This window comes from Vipera ursinii (genome assembly GCF_947247035.1).
Source record: "Vipera ursinii genome assembly, chromosome: 4".
Taxonomy (NCBI): Eukaryota; Metazoa; Chordata; class Lepidosauria; order Squamata; family Viperidae; genus Vipera; species Vipera ursinii.
In genome coordinates, this window is record NC_139514.1 from 86,389,474 (window position 1) to 86,409,128 (window position 19,655).

The following is a 19,655-nucleotide window of genomic DNA, read 5'->3' on the forward strand; positions in this document are numbered from 1 at the left end:
TAAATTTCAAGTTTAATAATAGTTGCCTAAATAATGCTGTGAGTTTCTGGGCCTTTTCTCTAAAGTTCATAAAGAAACCATACCAAAGCTCTTTTTCATATGAATTCTACAGCTTTTAAACATATTATTCCTGAAAGCTTTTAAGACGTATTTGTGATCAAAATTATTTTTCATGGAATTTGCTTTAGTTTGTTGCCATGACTGTTTATCTCCAAATTCTGTCAGATGAAACAGAATATGAATATAGTGGAAGTGAAGAAGAGGAGGAGGAAGTGCCTGAACAAGAAGGAGAACCAAGGTAATGTAATTTTGGTATTGGGCTAAGAACCATATTATGACTATCTCTGTGAATGAGATGGGTGGTATCTAAATTTGATAAATAAATAGGTAAATATCTCAAGGAGCCTTTGACAATCTGGTATTCAGATATCTTACACCTTAACTCATAATCTGAGCCAACATTCTGAAGTATCTGGAGGTATTTGTAGAAGCTGTTTTAGGGCAAGAGCATAGAGAGTGATTTATGTGGCATAAATCACTATGTAGTTGTGAAGCTCATTAGCTTTGTTGTAGCCTTTTAATAATAGAAAATAGAACAATGTGCTTATTAAGTAGAATATAGAATGGCAGTATAAAATAATACTATTTACATTCTTTGATATCTGTAATGCAATCTTCTCTATAAGAACATTGCTTAACAATTGGTCATTTTATGACTCGTCAGAGTCACAGTGGCCACTGATTGGGTGTTTTGTAGCCATTGTAATTGGTCCCTCTCATGTGATATCACATAGGTTGGCATTATCACTGGTAGTGTGTTGTGTTAGGATGGTTTTTGCTGGTTCATTCAAATGCTCAAATGAATGGGTTTGCTTAATGATTGCCAGGTTTGCTTAACAACTGCTGCAAAAAGGGCTGGAAAGTTACTTGGATGCTTCGACTTAATGACCAAATAATTATGACTGTAATTCTAAGCTCAATTACAATCATAACTCACAGACTACATGTATGTAAAATATTTGTTATTGTTCAAGTGTAAGGAAGTAAAATAAATATTTAATTGCTCAGCAGGAAGATCTTGACTGCTCAGACCTTGTATACGTCTTGAGAATTTACCTTGAGGTACACTATAAGTTACTCAAAACACAGAGTTGCCTGATACTACATAATCAGTACAGATAGTCCTTGACTTACAACAGTTCATTGGTGTGTTCAAAGTTACAACAGCACTGAAAATGACTTAAGACCGTTTTTCACATTTTTGACTACTGCCACGTGATCAAAATTCAGACTCTTGGAAACTTGTGCATATTTATGATGGTTGCAGTGTCCCGGGGCTATGTAATCACTTTTTGTGACCACCTGACAAGCAAAGTCAATGGAGAAGCCAAATTAATTTAACAACAATGTTACTAATTTAATAACTGCAGCGATTCACTTAACAACTGTGGCAAGAAAGATCCCAAAATGAGACAAAACTCACTTAACCGTGGTGGCGCAATAGTTAGAATGCAGGTCCTGCAGGCTTCTTCTGCTGACTGCTGGCCATCAGCAGTTCGGCAGTTCGATTCTCATCAGCTCATGGTTGACTCAGCCTTCCATCCTTCCGAGGTCAATAAAATGAGGACTCAGATTGTTGGGGGCAACAGGCTGACTCTGTAAAACCACTTAGAGAGGGCTGTAAAGCACTGTGAAGCAGTATATAAGTCTTAAGTGTTGTTGCTATTGCTATTAATTGTGTTACTCAGCAATAGAAATTTTGGGTTCAGTTGTGGTTGTAAGTTGAGGACTAGCTGTACCTTTTAAATACTAACATTCAGGCATTTTTTTGTAATCTTTTTATAAGTTTTGAAAAAGTATTCAAATTTCTAAACAAAAATGAGGAGATTTTGTTTTCTGCTGATTTGACTGCTATTTCTCTGCCATGCTTCCAATAAGCACAACTGTACATCTAGTGTTTGTAAGGAAAACACGGAAGATGTAAAAATAAAGTTTCTAACCTTTGTTTAGTTACTTGCTTAGACCTAGCCTTTTTTCCCCTCATGCAGTTCTATTGTTAATGTGCCTGGAGAATCTACCCTCAGACGTGACTTCCTGAGATTGCAGCAGGAAAACAAGGAGCGTTCTGAGGCTCTTCGGAGGCAACAGCTGCTACAGGAACAGCAGCTCCGTGAGCAAGAGGAATACAAGCGGCAGCTGCTGGCAGAAAGACAAAAGCGCATTGAACAGCAGAAAGAGCAAAGGAGGAGACTAGAAGAGGTAGAAATGGGTCAAGGTTGAAAAGGCACACTTTTTTTTTAAATTGCCTTTTGTTAAAGAGCCAAAGGGTTGAATTTAGAATCTATTAAATGACTACATGAAGACATCAGAATTTATCACTCACTGTCAGAATTGTTCAGTGGAGCAATAGTGTTTTGGTATTAGAAATCTCAATTCCCATGAGGATTTTTTTGCTTTTTGTAATATTGAATCCCTCCTGCAGAATTGAATTTAGGTATGAAGGTATGGGTAGGATAGGAGTGAAAAAATGGTTTGATGATTTTCTGATGTCATACATGCTGTAGATAGATAAAATTAGTCATGTAATAACAATAATCCCAGGTTTAAAAAAATCCCTATATAGCATAGCGGCTGGATTATTCATTTAAAAAAACGCCTTGTATTTTCATCCTTGTCTTTGTAGTCTTGCATAAATAGGCTGAAAATAAACAAACAATAGTGTCCCATTATCTGTTTTTCCTGTAGACTCAATTACTAATGTTGCTATCCAGTTGTTACTGAACTAAATACTACAGGAACAAATCCAAATATAAATTTGATTAATTAATAAATGTGCTGATGCTATTTTAGCATTTTTAATCAGAGTATTTAAACATTTGAATATGCCCTTATTTTTAAACTGACTGGAGATTAAAGGTCTGATATTATTTTGGTCCATTTGAAGTATTGCAGTCTCAGTCTGAATAAATCCAGGTTTATTTTAAGAAGGATTCCTTCCTGGCCTTTCAGCACCAAGTATAAGTAGAAAAATATACATACTATTTAAATCATAATTTTTAGTGACTGCAGGGTTTATTAAAATAAAACACAAATACATGTTTGCATCCACATACAATGGTGCTTTATAGATGTATGTATACTGCTATAAAATACATCTAGATTTGCCTACTAGCATATCTGGATTTTAATGTCACAGACTGCATCTTATTCTTCTTACAGTTATCCATAATAGAAGAACTTAAATCCATAAATAGAATGCTTTCTTTAGTGTGTACATAATTCCAATGATATCTGTAATATACTTATTTCATGGTCAGCCTTCAGTCTTTAGAAGAGTTTGTGTGTATTTTGAAACAATGAATATCATAAGCCAGCGGTTCTCAACCTTTTCTTCACTCTGGAGCCCCTTTAAATACCTTTTGTGGCCTTGGGCCACCAAGACTTAACTCAAGATTTAAATCATAACATTTTTCAAGCCTTTGCAGACCCCCTGTGATGACATCGTGGCCCCCAGTGGTCTGTGTGGACCACAGGTTGAGAAACACTGCTGTAAGACCTTCTGGGTAGAAGAGGTACATATATCCTTAAAAAATTTGACATGCCACTGTGTTAGAAAATCTTGACACTAAATTATAAACAATTATGAGAGGATGTTGCAATCAATCTATGAACCCAACTTATGTTTAGCCCCAGTATTAGGTTGACTAAGAAAGATTCTTCCTTGAAAATGTTTGCAGGTTAGGGTTATCTAACCTAAAACAGATCATTCAGAAGAAGAGTTTTTCATGGTTAATTGCCAAAACTATAAACTAAGCTTGGGATAGTTTAATCAATGCCTTACAGCAGAGAAATAGAATATTCTACTGCTGAAATTTTGTGTATTACATACCACTTTCTTAATTAGAATACAGTTATTTCTTTATTATCCAAAGTAAGCTCAGACTCTACAAACAGGACCAACTACATGGGTGTTTAATTATTCCTTTTCTATCTGCAAACTCCTTTCCCTGAATTGATTTTCTGAGCAACAGTTGTATCAGTAATATTAAAAATGATGTACCATCTAGAGCAGGGGTCCCCAACCCCCGGTCTGTGGACCAGTACCTGGCTGTGGCATCCCAGCAACCGGTCGGCACAAACAAGCAAAGCCCCATCCGTGGGATGCAAGCAGCACACAAAACCATGCACCCTCCAGTTCACAGAAAAACCTCTCTCCATGGAACCGATCCCGGGTGCCCGAAAGGTTGTTGACCTCTGATCTGGAGTTAAATTGCTTGAAGAGAAAAGGTCATGAATAGGAAACAGAGAAAAAATCAAGGCATTTGAAGTCTCTTCCTTAAATAGCCTTTTGTATTGCTTAACCATGTTTTGGGAAACACTGTACAATGGAATCAAACATTTTTTAAATGAAAAATCCATAATAGTACTTTTTAATGGGTCTCAAGTTACCTTTATGATTCAAGAGTATTTGCATGGGATTTTCCATTTGATGATGTATGTGGTATATAACAGATATATTTTATGTATTAAATACTTTGTCAGGAACTAGTAATAAAGCTTTTAAATATGGGTTCCCCTTTAGTCTGTCCATATCCCAATTTAATTTGATACAGTTTATTAAATAGTTACACCAAAAATAGGAGAAAACAGTGTTCTTGGCACTTTTTAAGAAGTATTCAGATATCAGTGTGATATATTTTGAGTCCCTTAGGATAATAAAACCTATAGAGATACCTACATGAAACTGTTATAATATGCTCCTAACATAACATTAGTTTATGTGCTATGTTAAATTTTACTTTATCATATTTAGTTAGTGCAATTTAATAAAATTAACACATTTTTGAGTTTGGGAAACTTCCAGCTGGATTGTGGGACAAAAAATGATTTGACCTGATTCAAAGGCCGTTACAGGATAGAATTCATGAATATGTATCTAGATTTAAGCATATATACCTACCTAGTAGATTTAAAAGTCACCAAACTGTATTAGCACAAAAAGCACAAAGCCTGTTTTTCTTTCCCTGACTTTTTTCTTAAAAAACAAAATTAAAGGTATTTCTTTTGAATCCTGGGTCTCTTTAGGAAATAGACAGTAGAATTGAAAACATACTTTCATTCACAGTGCAATCAAATTTATCTCTATGGGATTGGGAGAATACAATTATTGTTAAAAAGACCTTTTGAAAAATTATTGTATGAATCATTAATTCAGTTTTAGAGGATAGAAGCTTTCATCAAATTTCACAAGCTTGATTCAATCTCTTTTTAAAAGAAGGATCATTTCCTAGTAATCATATTGCTTACTAAGTGGAGGATATTTCTGCTGAAGGAAAATGTTATATTTGAAAAAGGCCATTAATAAAGCTAGAAATACTTAAATTGTTAGATAAATTTGAAGAAACACAAAAGATTGTCAAGTTTGAGATTGTTAACCAAAGTGAATGTTAATGGTGTCATAGATAGAGGTTGTGTGTGTTTATTGTTAGGTAGATAAATGAATTGATGGCTGGGTGGATAGACCAATGTTGGTCATTTAATAAAGAGAATCTTTTAGAATTAAGTGCAGGGAGCTCATATAATAGTATTGGGGTTAATTAAGTTTTTATAAAAACCACTGTAAATTGGATACTGGTCAGTATGTAAACCTGGATTTATGAAGCAGTAACTGATAATAGAACTTTTGGATCAATTTGATTAAAAACAGGGTTTGTTTGTTTTTTAAAAAAAGAACTGTTAATGAAAAGGATTGTATTTTCAGAGAATTTGTATGTTTTCTTTCACTCAAGCTCTTCAGTAATTTTCCTTTCAGTTGTAAGTGTTATATATCTGATTCTTGAAGGTAGAAAAACTCCATGGGCTCTGGAGATTACATGGCTTGCATAGTCATTCCTGTTGCAGCAACTTCCAGCCCCAAATGGAACACCTCATAACTCTGGTTCAAAGTTGGTCCAATGAATTATAGTGCTGGCATATCAGTGATGTGTGGTAACAAAACTCTCTGGAAAACGTTCCTTATTTTCCTGAGGAAGAGCAACATCTCTTCATTTAGCGTTTGGGTGTGCTCATTTAACAGAAGGATTTAACAGAATAGCAGAGTTGGAAGGGACCTTGGAGAGCTTCTAGTCCAACTCCCTGCTCAAGCAGGAGATCCTATACCATTCCAGACAAGTGCTATCCAGTCTCTTCTTAAAAGTCTTCAGTGATGGAGCACCCAGAATTTCTGAAGGCAAGCCATTCTAGTGATTAATTGTTCTCAGAAAAATTCTCCTTACTTCTAGGTTGTTTCCTCTCCTTGATTAGTTTCCATCCATTGTTTCTTGGCTTGGCTTCTAGTGCTTTGGAAAATAGGTTGACTCACTCTTTTTTGTCGCAGCCCATCAAATATTGGGACAGTGCTATCCTGTCCCTCCAGTCCTTCTTTTCACTACACTAGACATACTCAATCCCTGCAACCATTCTTCATTTGTTTTAGCCTCCAGCACTCTTAATCATCTTTGTTGCTCTTTTGTGCACTCATCTTCTCATGAATATTTTCTATTTCAGATCTTAATAAGTCACTAATTACTAACAAAATGACCTATAATAGTTCTCTAGGAATTCATTTTTTAAATCTAACTCTAGGTTTCTTTTTTGCCAGTTGAGTTTCCAGACCAAGGGCTTTAAATTGCCAAGTAGGTCTTCCTTTGCTCGCATGCATATTATTTGCATCAGAGGAGGCCATCCAACCATCAGCGATGTACAAAGGTTGGACCATTTATAGTCATTATAATATTGCCATGTTAATTCTACTCTCTTTATTTGTTCTAACATCTCTGTCTGCAGTTCAGTCTGGATTCTTCTTCCATCTGGATTGATCTGTTTTAAGGAGAAAATCTTATCCAGTTTTATAGTTAGTAGTTGACTGTCCAGGCTTTCCACAGGTTATCTTAGTTGGTCTTCGGGGTCCTCTATGTTGGCATCACTGTCTTGCCTGTAGTGTACTACTGAAGTTATAGGCTCTTTAGAAAAGATCAAAAGTTGAGTATTAAGTTTTTCCCTAGTTTGTTGTTGGTCTTTAGGATTGTCTGTCATAGTAGTAGTTCCTTGTATTTTAAAAATTGTAGGTTCTTTGAGTAAAGTTAGGTTTTGGATAATAGTTTTTTCAGTACTTTGTTGTTGTTGCTTATATTCCTTTGTCTCAATAGTAGTATCTTCCAAGTTTGTTATATTCTGAAGTGTAAGTTCTTTAATTGCAGTCTGGGTTTCAGTTTGTACATGTAAAGTTAGCATGTAAATTATTTAATCTGGAGATAGACATCTCAGTGACTCTATCGATTGTCTCAAATATAAGGTTATTATCAAGCGAGGTTTGTGGCTGATAGTTCTCCATTTTGTAGTAATTATAAATAGTCCTTAGTGGAGGCTATTTTTCAACAAAAATCAGTAAGTGTCCACCACCACAAGTCTAAGCCAAATTCATCCCCAGCTGTTTCAGGTTTTTATCTTAATGCCAAGGTCAGCCCAAAATGTAAGCAAGCTTGTTTGCCAATGGTATTTGCTTACTGTAACAGACTTGGCCACTAGATGTCCCCCAAGTACTTCAAATCCTTTTCTGATGGAGATTTTTTATTTATTTCTCTCTTTTTTTCATTTTTGTCCCCCTTTTTAGATTAATAGGTAGAATAGTCCATTTCTATTACTTTAGGAACTTTGGGCCAAAGGTAAAAACTCAGTAAGTCCAATTAATTAGTATTATTTGGTTCAAGCCTTTTTCTTTTCTCTTCCAATGTAGACAGAGGCCGCCATTAAGCAGGGTGGGGGAAAAAATCCCTTCCATCTCTCCTCAAATGGGAAAACAAATTTGGAAAGCTTTGACAGGAAGAGTAGACAATTAGGAAAAGAAGAAGGCAATTCTCACCCAGTTTTCAAGTGCTTTCAAGTGCTTGTTGTGATTTTGGCTTCGGCAGGAGGCGGCTAAATGATGGGCCATGGGAGTGGCCGATCGTTTGGAGAGTAGCTCCAAGGTGATGGAAGGACTGCCACCCTTCTACCGCTGACTGCTGAGACCTCTCCCCCGCTCGTCGCCCCTGCAGGGCGACTTTCGATTCCTTTACAGGCCCCCCCCAATGAAGAACTCCAGGTGACACGAGGAACGATTCCGTTACACGTCTGGCCGCATGGGGATCTTGACTGTTCATCTTGACTGTTGTTTCACATGCTTGGGCAGTCACAGAATTAACACGTGTACATATGGTACCCTCTCAGGTCTCATTCCTCAGTATGTTGATTTGTTGGCCATGCCAGAAAAGCCACCAAGTTGGGGCTGATCACTGTCTTTCCTTTCTAAATGCAAAAGAATGTTGCTTACAAATATCATTGTATAAGTAGATATATTAATCTGTAATCATCTAGAGCAACTTTGGGAGTTTTCTAAAACTATTCAAAGTTGCTAATTCCATTGCCATCTTCCCTTAATTGGCAATGCAGGGCTACTGCTCTTTAACCTCATAAAGCAGCTCAGTAAAGGTATATCAGATTTTCTTTCAAAGGAAAAACATCCATGAAGTGGCATCTTATAACTAAGAAGTAACTATATTGCGTATAGTCAAGGCGATGGTCTTCCCAGTTGCAATGTATGGCAGTGAAAGTTGGACCATAAGAAAGGCTGAGCACCAAAGAATTGAAGCCTTTGAACTATGGTGCTGGAGAAGACTCCTGCGAGTCCCTTGGACTGCAAGGCGATCAAACCGGTCAGTCCTAGAGGAGATCAACCCTGGCTGCTCTGTAGAAGGCCAGATCCTGAAGCTAAAACTCAAATACTTTGGCCACCTAATGAGAAGGAAGGACTCACTGGAGAAGAGCCTAATGCTGGGAAAGATTGGGGGCACTAGAAGAAGGGGACGACAGAGAAGGAGGTGGCTGGATGGAGTCACTGAAGCAGTAGGCGTGAGCTTAAATGGACTCCCGAAGATGGTAGAGGACAGGAAGGCCTGGAGGAACATTGTCCATAGGGTCGCGATGGGTCGGACACGACTTCGCAACTAACAACAACATAATTCTAATAATGTGCTCAATATAGGCACAGTCCTCAGGCAAAGTCACTGGATTTCATATCCTTCTATTTCTCTTATCAAGCTACTTAAGCAGTGATTGTGATGCTCAAGTACCATCTTTTCCATCTTGGGACAAAGGCTTCTACATTGCTTTTCTGATGTCAGTGAACTTGTACAGAGAGAAGTTCTAGTGCTTTTGTAAATTATCAGGATTAGTTCACCCCCAGCTATCAGAATTATGGCTGCCCAGGTCATCAATCTTGGAGATCCATTTAATACCACTGAGATCTTATGAAATGTTTACTGTTGCATCAACTACCTAAGATTTTTCATGGTGGCAACAGGTACCTGTTTGAGAAAAATCCACTTTGTAACATCAGCTCATGCTACTAGCCATATATTTCCCATGCTTCATGCCCGCAGGTAAATTTTGATCTATTGATATTGGTACTTTCTACATTGTGTAGCTCAGAAGCAGCAACAGAATAAGCACTATGGCTTGTTTTATTTCAGTTTATACTTTTCCCTCTTACTCAGATTTATCATTCTAAATCTACGTTTTCTCCAACTGAAGAAAGGCCTTATATTTAACAACTATTAGTCAGCTAATGATTTAGATGTAGACTTCAAACAATTCCAGCTGCTGAAATAAGATCTGATATTTTAACTAGCTGGTTTTTAAGCCAGGGTTAGGGTTGCCTTTCCTCTCTTGTCTGTGGGGTGACAAGTAATGTTTCATTTTTCAGTAACCTTGCCAGGCTATATTGATAGATGCTACATAAGGGCACTTCTGAGTATGCTGGTATTTGACAATATACTGGGATGAAGGGTATATAATGAAGCATAGCAAGACTGCATAGCACATACCATCATTTTTCCTGTGAAGTATGGCACTTCTGCTCATTTATTTCCTTAAGACAAGCAAACGTTAGTGTTCTGTTTCTTACAGAAAGTTCAGCTTTGTCAAGCCAACAAATAGTATTACAGAATTTCTTGCAGGACTGTATTCAGTTTTATGCTTGATCCCATTCCTTGATTCCATCCCAGGTACCACATCTTTTAGCAGAGGATCTCCGTTTTAATGATGAAGACTTTCTTCATTATACACTGGTGGTGCCATGAAATGAATGTAGAAACTGAAAATGGAAGGGTGTGAGATAAAAATGTTTAGAAACTGTACAGCATAACAGGTCTTACTTTTCAGAAATGCTTCCTCTCTTACCAGTCACAAGCATCCTAAGGAGGACACCCTTCAATCTGCTGCAACAATCAGCTATTCCAATAGTAAGGCAGGGTGAGTTGTTAAGAGTAGATGAGATTGTACTCACCATTTAGTTTCAGCAAATGCTCTAGGATTGTCATTGTGTGCAGTAAGAGTATCTAGTCTGGTCCACTCTCAGCACATATCAAAAGTCTTCCAGACTATATCAGTTAGTGCTACATAAATAATCTGAGTGAAATCTCTGTACTGGCCAGAAGTATTCTGAAGCACATGAATGGCTTCATTGAACTTGGGTGGCCTTTTAGTTTGACAGAGCAAATCAGAACACTTCCGTGACCATATCAAAATAAGACTATGTTGCTTCACTACATCCAAGCATGAACAGTGATGAACAACACCACTACAGTCTTTATATAGGTGAACGTAGTAGACCTAGTTTCTTCTCTTTCTAGTAGTATTGGTGCTTCAAAGGGACAGTGATTCAATTTGCAAATAGCAACAAGCATCAGGCAAGAGCACTGTAGTAGACATATAACACTATGTGTTATCTTCATCCCTACTTTTTAGAATGGGAATTGTCAAACTGGACCATGTCCAAGATGATAAGGGATTTAAAAGAATAATTTATGAGGAATCATTAGAGAAGAGAAGACTGCAGGAAAACATGATTATTGTGAAAGGATTTGAAGGAGGATCATGTAGAAAGATGGAGAAATTTCCAGTATCGTGCCAGAAGACAGGAGACAAATTGGGATTTCAACTAGAAAAGAAGTAGATGTTAGTTGGAATCAGGGGGGGGGAAATTCTTTATTCTTGAACTATTCACCAGTGGAACAGATTATTCTGTGAAATGATGGACTCTCCTTCACTGGAATTACTTAGGCTGGATCACCATCTATCAGGGATGCTGTAATTGTGGATTCATGAGCTAAGAGGTTTGACCAAGGTCTATTCCAGGCATGTCAAACTCACGACATCATGTGACTTTTCCCCCATTGCCGGCAATGGGGAGGGCGCGGTTTCGTTGTGATGCATCCAGCCCGCGGGCCGGCAGTTTGACATGGCTGGTCTATTCAAATCTTTATATTCCGTGATTCTTTGAATAAAGATTTTTGCTGCCTCAGGAAGTTTTCTACCAGGATAAAAGAATCACAGTTTGTTGCAGGATTAGCTGCTGACTCTTGTTTAGTCATATTTTCAGTTTCTTTTTAGTATAAGATCTTTCATCTCTCCATGTCTGTTTTCTGGTGATCTCTCTGTAGATCACCTGCCAGTTAATTCATGGAGCACAGACTAATGCACCCAAACACAAAGCATTTCCTTAAGGAACTAATTATTTTGTTTTAGTCTATATTCTTGCAGACGTTCCTGACTCTGAAGTAGGGCTTATCAGTAAGTATTCCTGGTTTTGATCTCAAGTTTCTTTCAGCCCTGCAGTTTTCAGAGTAAAATGAACTACTTTTATCTTTTAAAATAGCCTTAGATCAGAGGTCCCCAACCTTTTGGGCACTAGGGCCTGGTTCCATGGAGAGAGGTTTTTCCGCGGACTGGAGGGTGCTTGGTTTTGTGTGCTGCCTGCATCCTGTGGATGGGGCTTTGCTTGTTTGTGCAGACCGGTTGCTGGCATGCTGCAGCCCAGTACTGGTCCACGGACTGGGGGTTGGGGACCCCTGCCTTAGCTGATGGGATGGTGTACAAAAATTAAAAACCAAATAGAATAAAATTCAGCAATCCAAATAATTAAGGTTGAAAAAACAAACATTGTATCAGTCATCAATTAACTAGTGGAACTTGGTCACATCTTAGCCCAAATGCCTAGGAGAAATTCTTTGTTTAGCTGCTTCATGAAATTGCTAGAAATAGTTTCTGATGCACAGCAATGCACTGTCTATATGGAAGCAATTTCAGTAGCTTTGGTGGTTTCTTATATACAATCACAGTATTCACATTTTCCCACGTTAGCCAACCATTTTAAAATATTAGCAATTGTAATTGTAGAAGTGTATTTCTAAAAATTACTCAGATAATCTTGATACAATGAAAAATGAAATGTGATTGCCACCCTTCTTAATGATGCTGGATTGCCAGTCTACTGCTTATGCTGGATGATGACTCATGGCAATAGAATCCATAGGTTCTATATTCTGATTTGATAAGTTGATAAAAGAAAGAGATTGCTTATATCCATTGTTACTCGAAATGCAGCAACAGAGAAGAGAGCGCGAAGTTAGAAGACAGCAAGAACGGGAACAAAGGAGGAGAGAACAGGAAGAAAAAAAACGATTGGAGGAGCTAGAAAAAAGGCGGAAGGAAGAAGAAGAAAGGAGGAGAGCGGAGGAAGAGAAGAGAAGAGTGGAGAGAGAGCAGGTAAATCTGAAACAGCATGAATCAGTTATGTATGGTTTTCCTTCCTTCCCATTAGTATAGGAAACACTAAGGAAATGATTGGATACAGTCTAAAAAAGTATCTTCCATCGATCTGGTGTCTTCATTGTGTATTAGTATAGTCATTCCCTGTCAGTGTAGCCACACTTAAAAGCAGACTAGTTTGGGGAACCCAGTTAGGAATATGGGAAAATCTGAACTAATGTTTTATGATGGATTCCTGATTCTGGGCAGTAAGTTTCTTCCACAAAGTCACAACATGTAAGTATAGTAATAGACTTACTTTATCTGCTTATACTGAAGCAAATGCTTTAGTTCAATGGTTTACATGCATGTATTTTTCAAAACTTATCTGTATTTATTCTTTGAAAATACTACATTACTTTCTCAGTCTCATACATGAATCTTGCCTGTTTGAAATATAATTTGTGTATGTGACAGAAAGTAAGGATATTCATATTGGAAGAAGTAATTTTCAGGAAATATATTAAGTACTAAGAACATCACTGTGGTATTTAAAATTTATTGTATGCTGCTGTAAAGTTTATTTGGGCTTTGATGTTAAACAATATGTAATATATAATGGAATTTTGAAGAACATGTAAAATAAAAACGTTTTACACTTGTATGGAATACTGCACTTACTAGTCATTTGTGTAGTTTAGCTTCCCTGAACTTGGTATCTTCCAGAAAGTTTGGAACTGCAATTCCCAGAACTGCTGGGTGAGAATGCATTTGGAGGGGCTAGATTGGAGAAAGTTTGTCCCAACTTAATTTTGGGAAATACAGATGCAGAAACAGCCACTCATATAAAACAGATTTAAAAAAGTTCTCCCTGAATAACTTATTTGGGTTTTAGGAAATCATATTTTCATGTAGATGAAGAAGTGCATCAACCATCTGCCATTATTGTTTGCATGCAGCTAGAGATGTATTGTTAACACACACTCTTCAAAATGTACAGGTAGTCCATGATTTACAACCCATTTGTTTAACAACTGTTCAAAGTTATGACACAACTGGTCATCACACTGCAGCATCCCTGTGATCACGTGATTAGCAGTCAGCCTGTGCTTGCAATGGTTGCAGCAACCAAGATTCATTTGATTGCCATTTATGGCCTTCCCTGGTCTATGAGCAAAATCATTTGGGGAACCTGGATTCACCTAATGATTACAGTATTTGCTTAATGACCATAGTAAAAGTCATAAAATTAAGTGCACCTCTCTTAACCACATCATTTAGTGGTGGAAGTTCTGATCCCAATTCTGGTCAAGTGTCAAGGACTACCTGTATTGCTGGCATTGATAGATCTGTTTAAAAAAACAACATATTGCTACAAAATGTTAACTCCACTTAATTCTGGGTATGCAAGGATTGTATAACTAGCTCCTATGCACCTTTTTTTGTTTCGTAAGATTACAAGCAGTTTCATTTGCCATTGCATTGCATTATTAATTCCTTTTGTGTTCATTGTCTTTTTCATGTGTGTTTGAGTGCATGTGTTTACTTTCCCTCATTAATTCGCACGATAGGATGTTCTTAGCTTTGGATATGTTGCTGTATATTTTGACTTGGCTTAGGAATCCAGACTTCTGGAGTGTCACTGAAAATGCATTTGGAGTTATATCTTTCTCTAGTGGATGTCTGCTTTTTTATGTTCTGTCATAACCACCACATACTTCAGATTGGCATTGTCTGTGTTGATGATGAGGCTAGGATCAATTTATAGCTGAGGTTAAGGTTCTAATTGACAGATCTTTTTGATGGAAAGCTTGCAAAAGGGATGCCTTAACTAAGCCTGGCTCTAGCTGTTGCTCATGGTTCATCACAGGTGCAAAACTAATTATTTTATTAAAAATGCATGTGATTTTGTGTTGGCTGTGTTGATAAGACTTGCTAGTATTAACTACCACCCTGTTTTTAAAAATTCATTTGCTTGTTTTTAATTCAAAATTCTACAGGCAAGATTATTTTTTCCGACCCCAATTTTTTTCCCTTCTTTTCAGTTAATTTTTTGGAGGGAGGGTCTATAATGGATTTTTTTCTCTCCTTACTTTAGCTGATAGGGTTTTACTTAATTGTTCTTAAGGGAGTCCCATTATTAAATTTATTACTGAATTGTCACCTGAAGGTGAATTGGGATAGGTGGCATTTTTGTTTTTCTTTTGTGTGGTGTTGTACTCAGGTGCTTTGGATACATTCCTGTTGTGAACAATTTTATTGCTGGGTAATTTTTATGTGACAGGAGTATATCAGGCGACAGCTAGAAGAGGAGCAGCGGCACCTGGAAATTCTTCAGCAGCAGCTGCTCCAGGAGCAGGCCATGTTACTGGTAAAGCACTGTATCTGTTTTGTTAGTAGCTACTGTATGGGATTGCTTTCTCTGACTGGTGTCCCAGATTGTCTTTAAATGAAGTTCATCTGCTGAACTTTGTGCACAGTAGAGCCTGGTACAAGAGCCAATCATCCTACAGGGTATTGGGCTGGCAGACCTATGCGAACCATGCTGTATGATAATCTGACAAGCCAATCAGTGAAGTTTTTCCCCCCCCCCCTAAGTTAAAGAAGTTACAGTTTGGAATTGACTTTTTGAACAACCCTTTTCAAAAGACCAAGAGTGCAGGCCGTGTACGGTATTTTATTAAATATTGGATATAAAAGTCAGGGTACTGTGTTCTTTTTGGCACTCCCATTTCCCCCACCACAACAAAACCACTCTATCCTTCATGGCAAAATAGATTTATGACTGTGCCGATCACAATAATTTAAATAATATTATGCCTGTAAGTAGTGTAAAATGCTTTATAAATTAGGAGAAAACTTGTGCTCTATTTGAATGTAAATTTGAAGTTTGGTATATTTACTTAACACTGCAACTGCAGCAAAATGTATAACCACCAGAAGATAAGCAAGTGCCTGCCAGTGTGGTGTTCATATTTTGACCTGTTCTCTCAAAGGAATACAGATGGCGAGAGATGGAGGAACACCGACAAGCAGAGAGGCTTCAACGTCAGTTGCAACAGGAACAGGCATATCTTTTGTCACTTCAGCATGATCACAGGAGGCAGCAACAACAGCAGCTCCAGCAGCAAGAAAGGAATAAACAAAACTATCATACCCCTGAGCCTAAATCCCATTATGAGCCTACTGAAAGGCCTCGGGAGGTAAATTCTATCTGAAGTTATTAGAACCAGTACTGCTTTTAAAGTGTCTATCATAACGTATGTAAAGACCACCTTCCCATAAGAATGTCGAGAAAGGAAGATGAGTGTGTCCCATTACCAGTCTTGGAAGAAAAGGACAATTTTTAAATATACTTTTACAGAATGTATATAATTTCCTTCTATAGAACACAAGCAGGTAGTATGTGACCAATTTCTGTGTTTGAGGATTACCCAGGAAAAGTACATTGGCAATTTAGCCCATAAAATCTCTTCACTTTTCATATAGCATTCAAAACAATATGTAAAATAGCTATATTACACTAAAGTCACATGAAATTTCTTAATTGCTTAAATGCTGTGTTGCAGTCACTTCTGAAGATAAATCTCTAGTCAATGTACAAATCAATTTGCTTTTAGCAGTGACAGGTCCATCGTGACTGGTAAGATTTGGATTAAATAAAGCCTAGTTTGATGGAGAAGGAGACATCTCATTTGTGTTATTTTATATATTTTATGGTCAGAAATAACAGGTCTTCTACACACCATTCATTAGTGATTATTGTATTATGGCATAATCTATGCTGGCTAATGGCCTCAATAAACATTTTCTGTTGTATTCATAATGAAACTGATGACAATGTGACAGTTTACCAAATAGTTTCATGGATGTAAAACCATGTTTTGGGTGCAACTTTATTGCTACATTAAAGTTTTGAGAACAACTTCTAGAGGAATTTGATGATTGCTCTTAAGGCTTAAGGAAGGCCCAAGTTCTAACAAGCTTCAACTTTGTTTAATTTCCATGTCCAAATAGTAGCTAACTACTGGTACTGCTGGGATAATTTCCACTAAAATACATTTTTCTCAAAAAAGTCATGTGATAAGCCGTGTTGTCTGCAGATTAACATAAATACTACCATGTTGAATTGATGCTGGACACTGACCATTATATGGAAGAAAATGTATTTATTTTACTGTGTTTTCAGCATAATCCATCCCAACCCCAAAGTGCAATGGGCAATAGTACAGATGAGCATACTGTCATATTGGGCTGAGAGCTACATAAAGCTTGGAATTCTAGATTACTAGTGTTATTTGTAGTGAGTGCAATCTGTTGAGTTGACCAGAAACATGATACTTGTAGTTTCTCTGGAGGAATTTTATTTCAGTTTCTAAAAATCATCTTTTCATTATATCAGCTGAGTCCACATATGGTGTTTTTTTCTTTCCAGGTTGATGATAGATATAGAAAGAATAATCAGAGCTCCCCAGAAGCCCAGTCTAAACAGGGAAGCAAAGTGTTAGATCCACCAGTGCCTTCAAGATCAGAGTCCTTTTCAAATGGAAATTCCGAGCCGGTTCAGCCATCATTGCAAAAACCAATTGAATCACAGGTAAAATCCTTGTGAAATGTGTGATGATGAGATGGGGAGAACAAAGAAGAGTTGGGAAGTAACATACATGGACACCAACAGATTATATTACACGGTATTTGTATGATGCCCTAAGAGAAAACACTTTCCCATATTTGTATGTGAGGGACTCTCTAACGCTTCATTGACACATACTCTCAGTAAAAAACATCTTTTTCATATCTTTCCTTGGTATTTCTTAAAATTGTAGAGAATGTTATTTTTTATGTCATTCCTTCTGAATTTGACATTTTGAAAGAAAAATTCTATCTACTGCTTTTCTATTTCATAAAACTGACTTTTCATCACATGGATTAGCAGTGGTTAAAATAGAATCTTACCCCTGTTTAATGCATTTTCCTACAATTTTCTTGAGATAATAGTTGAATTAACTAGGGTAAAGGGACACTGTTTCTGCCTCAGGGACATGTTCAGTTTCTGAAAGCCTTGAATCGAGTTCCCAGAGTCCTCCAGAGGTTGCTGCCAAAACACAATATTTAATGTACTGGAAGGCTATTGTTAACTATCTGACTTAATCATTAAAGGGAAATGAAACCTAATTAAAGGGAAATGAAAATGAAAAAATATTTAATTTTGTTTCTATTCTCCATTTAGAAGCACACTTGCTCTGGCAAAATGAAAATACTGAATGAGAATTTTTTCAAGCAGGTGGATTCAATTTCCAGTCTTAAAGCAGTGCCCAGTGATCAATGTGTGATCAGTTTTCTAATACAGCTTGCTTTCTCAAGATAACATTGGAGAGGCAATGATCTCTCCAAGAGATTCAATGATATAGGTTACTATGTATTTAAAAAACATTATAGTGACTGGATTTTTGTATAGATCCATCTGATAGGTTTGTCTTTATAAAACAATATGTGATTGTTGACAATTGGCAATAGTAAGTAAAAAAAATCATATGGTAATTGTAATTGTCAAAAATAACCAACTATTTCTGACTAGGAAAATGTTTTGGAAATTTTTTGGGAAAATTATGTTAAGAAAATATAAGCTAGTTATGAATATTTATGGTAGTTAATAATGCTCAGTTTAAAAAACTGTTTAAAAGAAAGCTCTTTTAAGAGAAAGAGTTCTTTTAAAATCATTATAGTCTTCTAAAATATATTTTTATGTAATACATTTATGCTATAGACAGCTCTAAATTTACAAAACTTCCTTTAGCCATCCTTTCTCTTATTCTCCTAGTAATTTTCTCTATTCCTAACCTGTTTCTTTATTATGTATCCTTCTTTCTAGAATTCTATGAAACTTAGGTTTCATGTTTGAACAGCTTCTGATACTAAAGAAAAAATGTGGGCATAGTATAGTATAATTAGTAATAAATTATTACTAATGTAGTAATAAATTATTATTGTAAAGTTTACCTTGCATATGACAGTAAAGTGCATATGATCATATTTTTGTGATCTCTAATGTGCATATATGCAAATATATAGTGTATGCATATATCACATATTATGTGATCTTTGTACATTGAGTGTGTGCATATGTGATGTTTATACTGTATATATACACACACATACATGCACACATTCATCAGAGCACATATATAAACCAGTACATATATTTGCTGAAAAATAAACAGTGCCTTTTAATTTCATGTAATTCTTCCATATGTCTAAATGAGACATATTTCACATTCTGAATATACCACTAAATTGTTTCAAAGCCATTGTATTTACCAGCTTTTTGGTTGCTTTTATTTACTCCTACTACTACAAAATTTGATTCTTTTATTGATGTTTTAAATTTGGTGTAGGGTATGTTTGGAATTTTGACCACATGTTAGAAGAAGTGGGATTTCCTGTCATTCCCTTCCATGAACCTGTATATTCAGAATATGCTTTCTGACATGCCAGTGCACTGTGTTCATAGCTTTTCATGGTCTCTAAGCATCTTCCTTGCTTTAAGCCCATTGATTTCATCATGTGTTTGCCTTGCTTCATACCGCTGATGTGACCATTCTGGCAGCTAAATCCTTCTTGCCTTTTATTCTGTGTTTAATTGGGAAAAGTCAGTTGTACAGAACGCATTGAATGTTCTATGTTTTTTTTTGTAAGGTACAGTGGTCTCATCTGGCATCTCTCAAGAACAATGTTCCCCCTGTCTCACGGTCCCATTCCTTCAGTGACCCTTCTCCCAAATTTGCACATCACCATCTGCGCTCTCAGGACCCATATCCACCCTCACGCAGTGAAGTGCTAAATCAAAGTTCTGACTCTAAATCTGAGGTACCTGACCCCACCCAAAAGTCTTGGGCTAGATCAGACAGTGACGAGGTTCCTCCAAGGGTAAGGAATAGAAAGACAGAAGTTTGACTTTTTAAAACCAAAGAATAACAGAAGGCATGTGCTAGGTTTTTAATTAATGAATGCACACCTGTAGAATATCAGAAACAGGCTTTTAATATGTT

At 36.7% G+C, this 19,655-nt stretch overlaps 1 protein-coding gene across 4 annotated transcripts in view; it reads left to right on the forward strand.

The window, feature by feature from the left end:
* The window catches only part of MAP4K4 (mitogen-activated protein kinase kinase kinase kinase 4), a 192,668-nt gene that overhangs the window by 145,554 nt on the left and 27,459 nt on the right, over positions 1-19,655 (forward strand). For 2 of the 4 annotated variants that reach the window (XM_083363033.1, XM_083363035.1), the window contains exons 11-17: positions 226-298; positions 2,049-2,259; positions 12,463-12,624; positions 14,891-14,977; positions 15,603-15,809; positions 17,042-17,203; positions 19,303-19,533. In XM_083363033.1, coding sequence (XP_083219159.1) covers positions 226-298; positions 2,049-2,259; positions 12,463-12,624; positions 14,891-14,977; positions 15,603-15,809; positions 17,042-17,203; positions 19,303-19,533 — 1,133 coding nt within the window. The remainder of the gene's footprint in view (positions 1-225; positions 299-2,048; positions 2,260-12,462; positions 12,625-14,890; positions 14,978-15,602; positions 15,810-17,041; positions 17,204-19,302; positions 19,534-19,655) is intronic. The other 2 variants (XM_083363034.1, XM_083363036.1) reach the window with 1 other exon arrangement.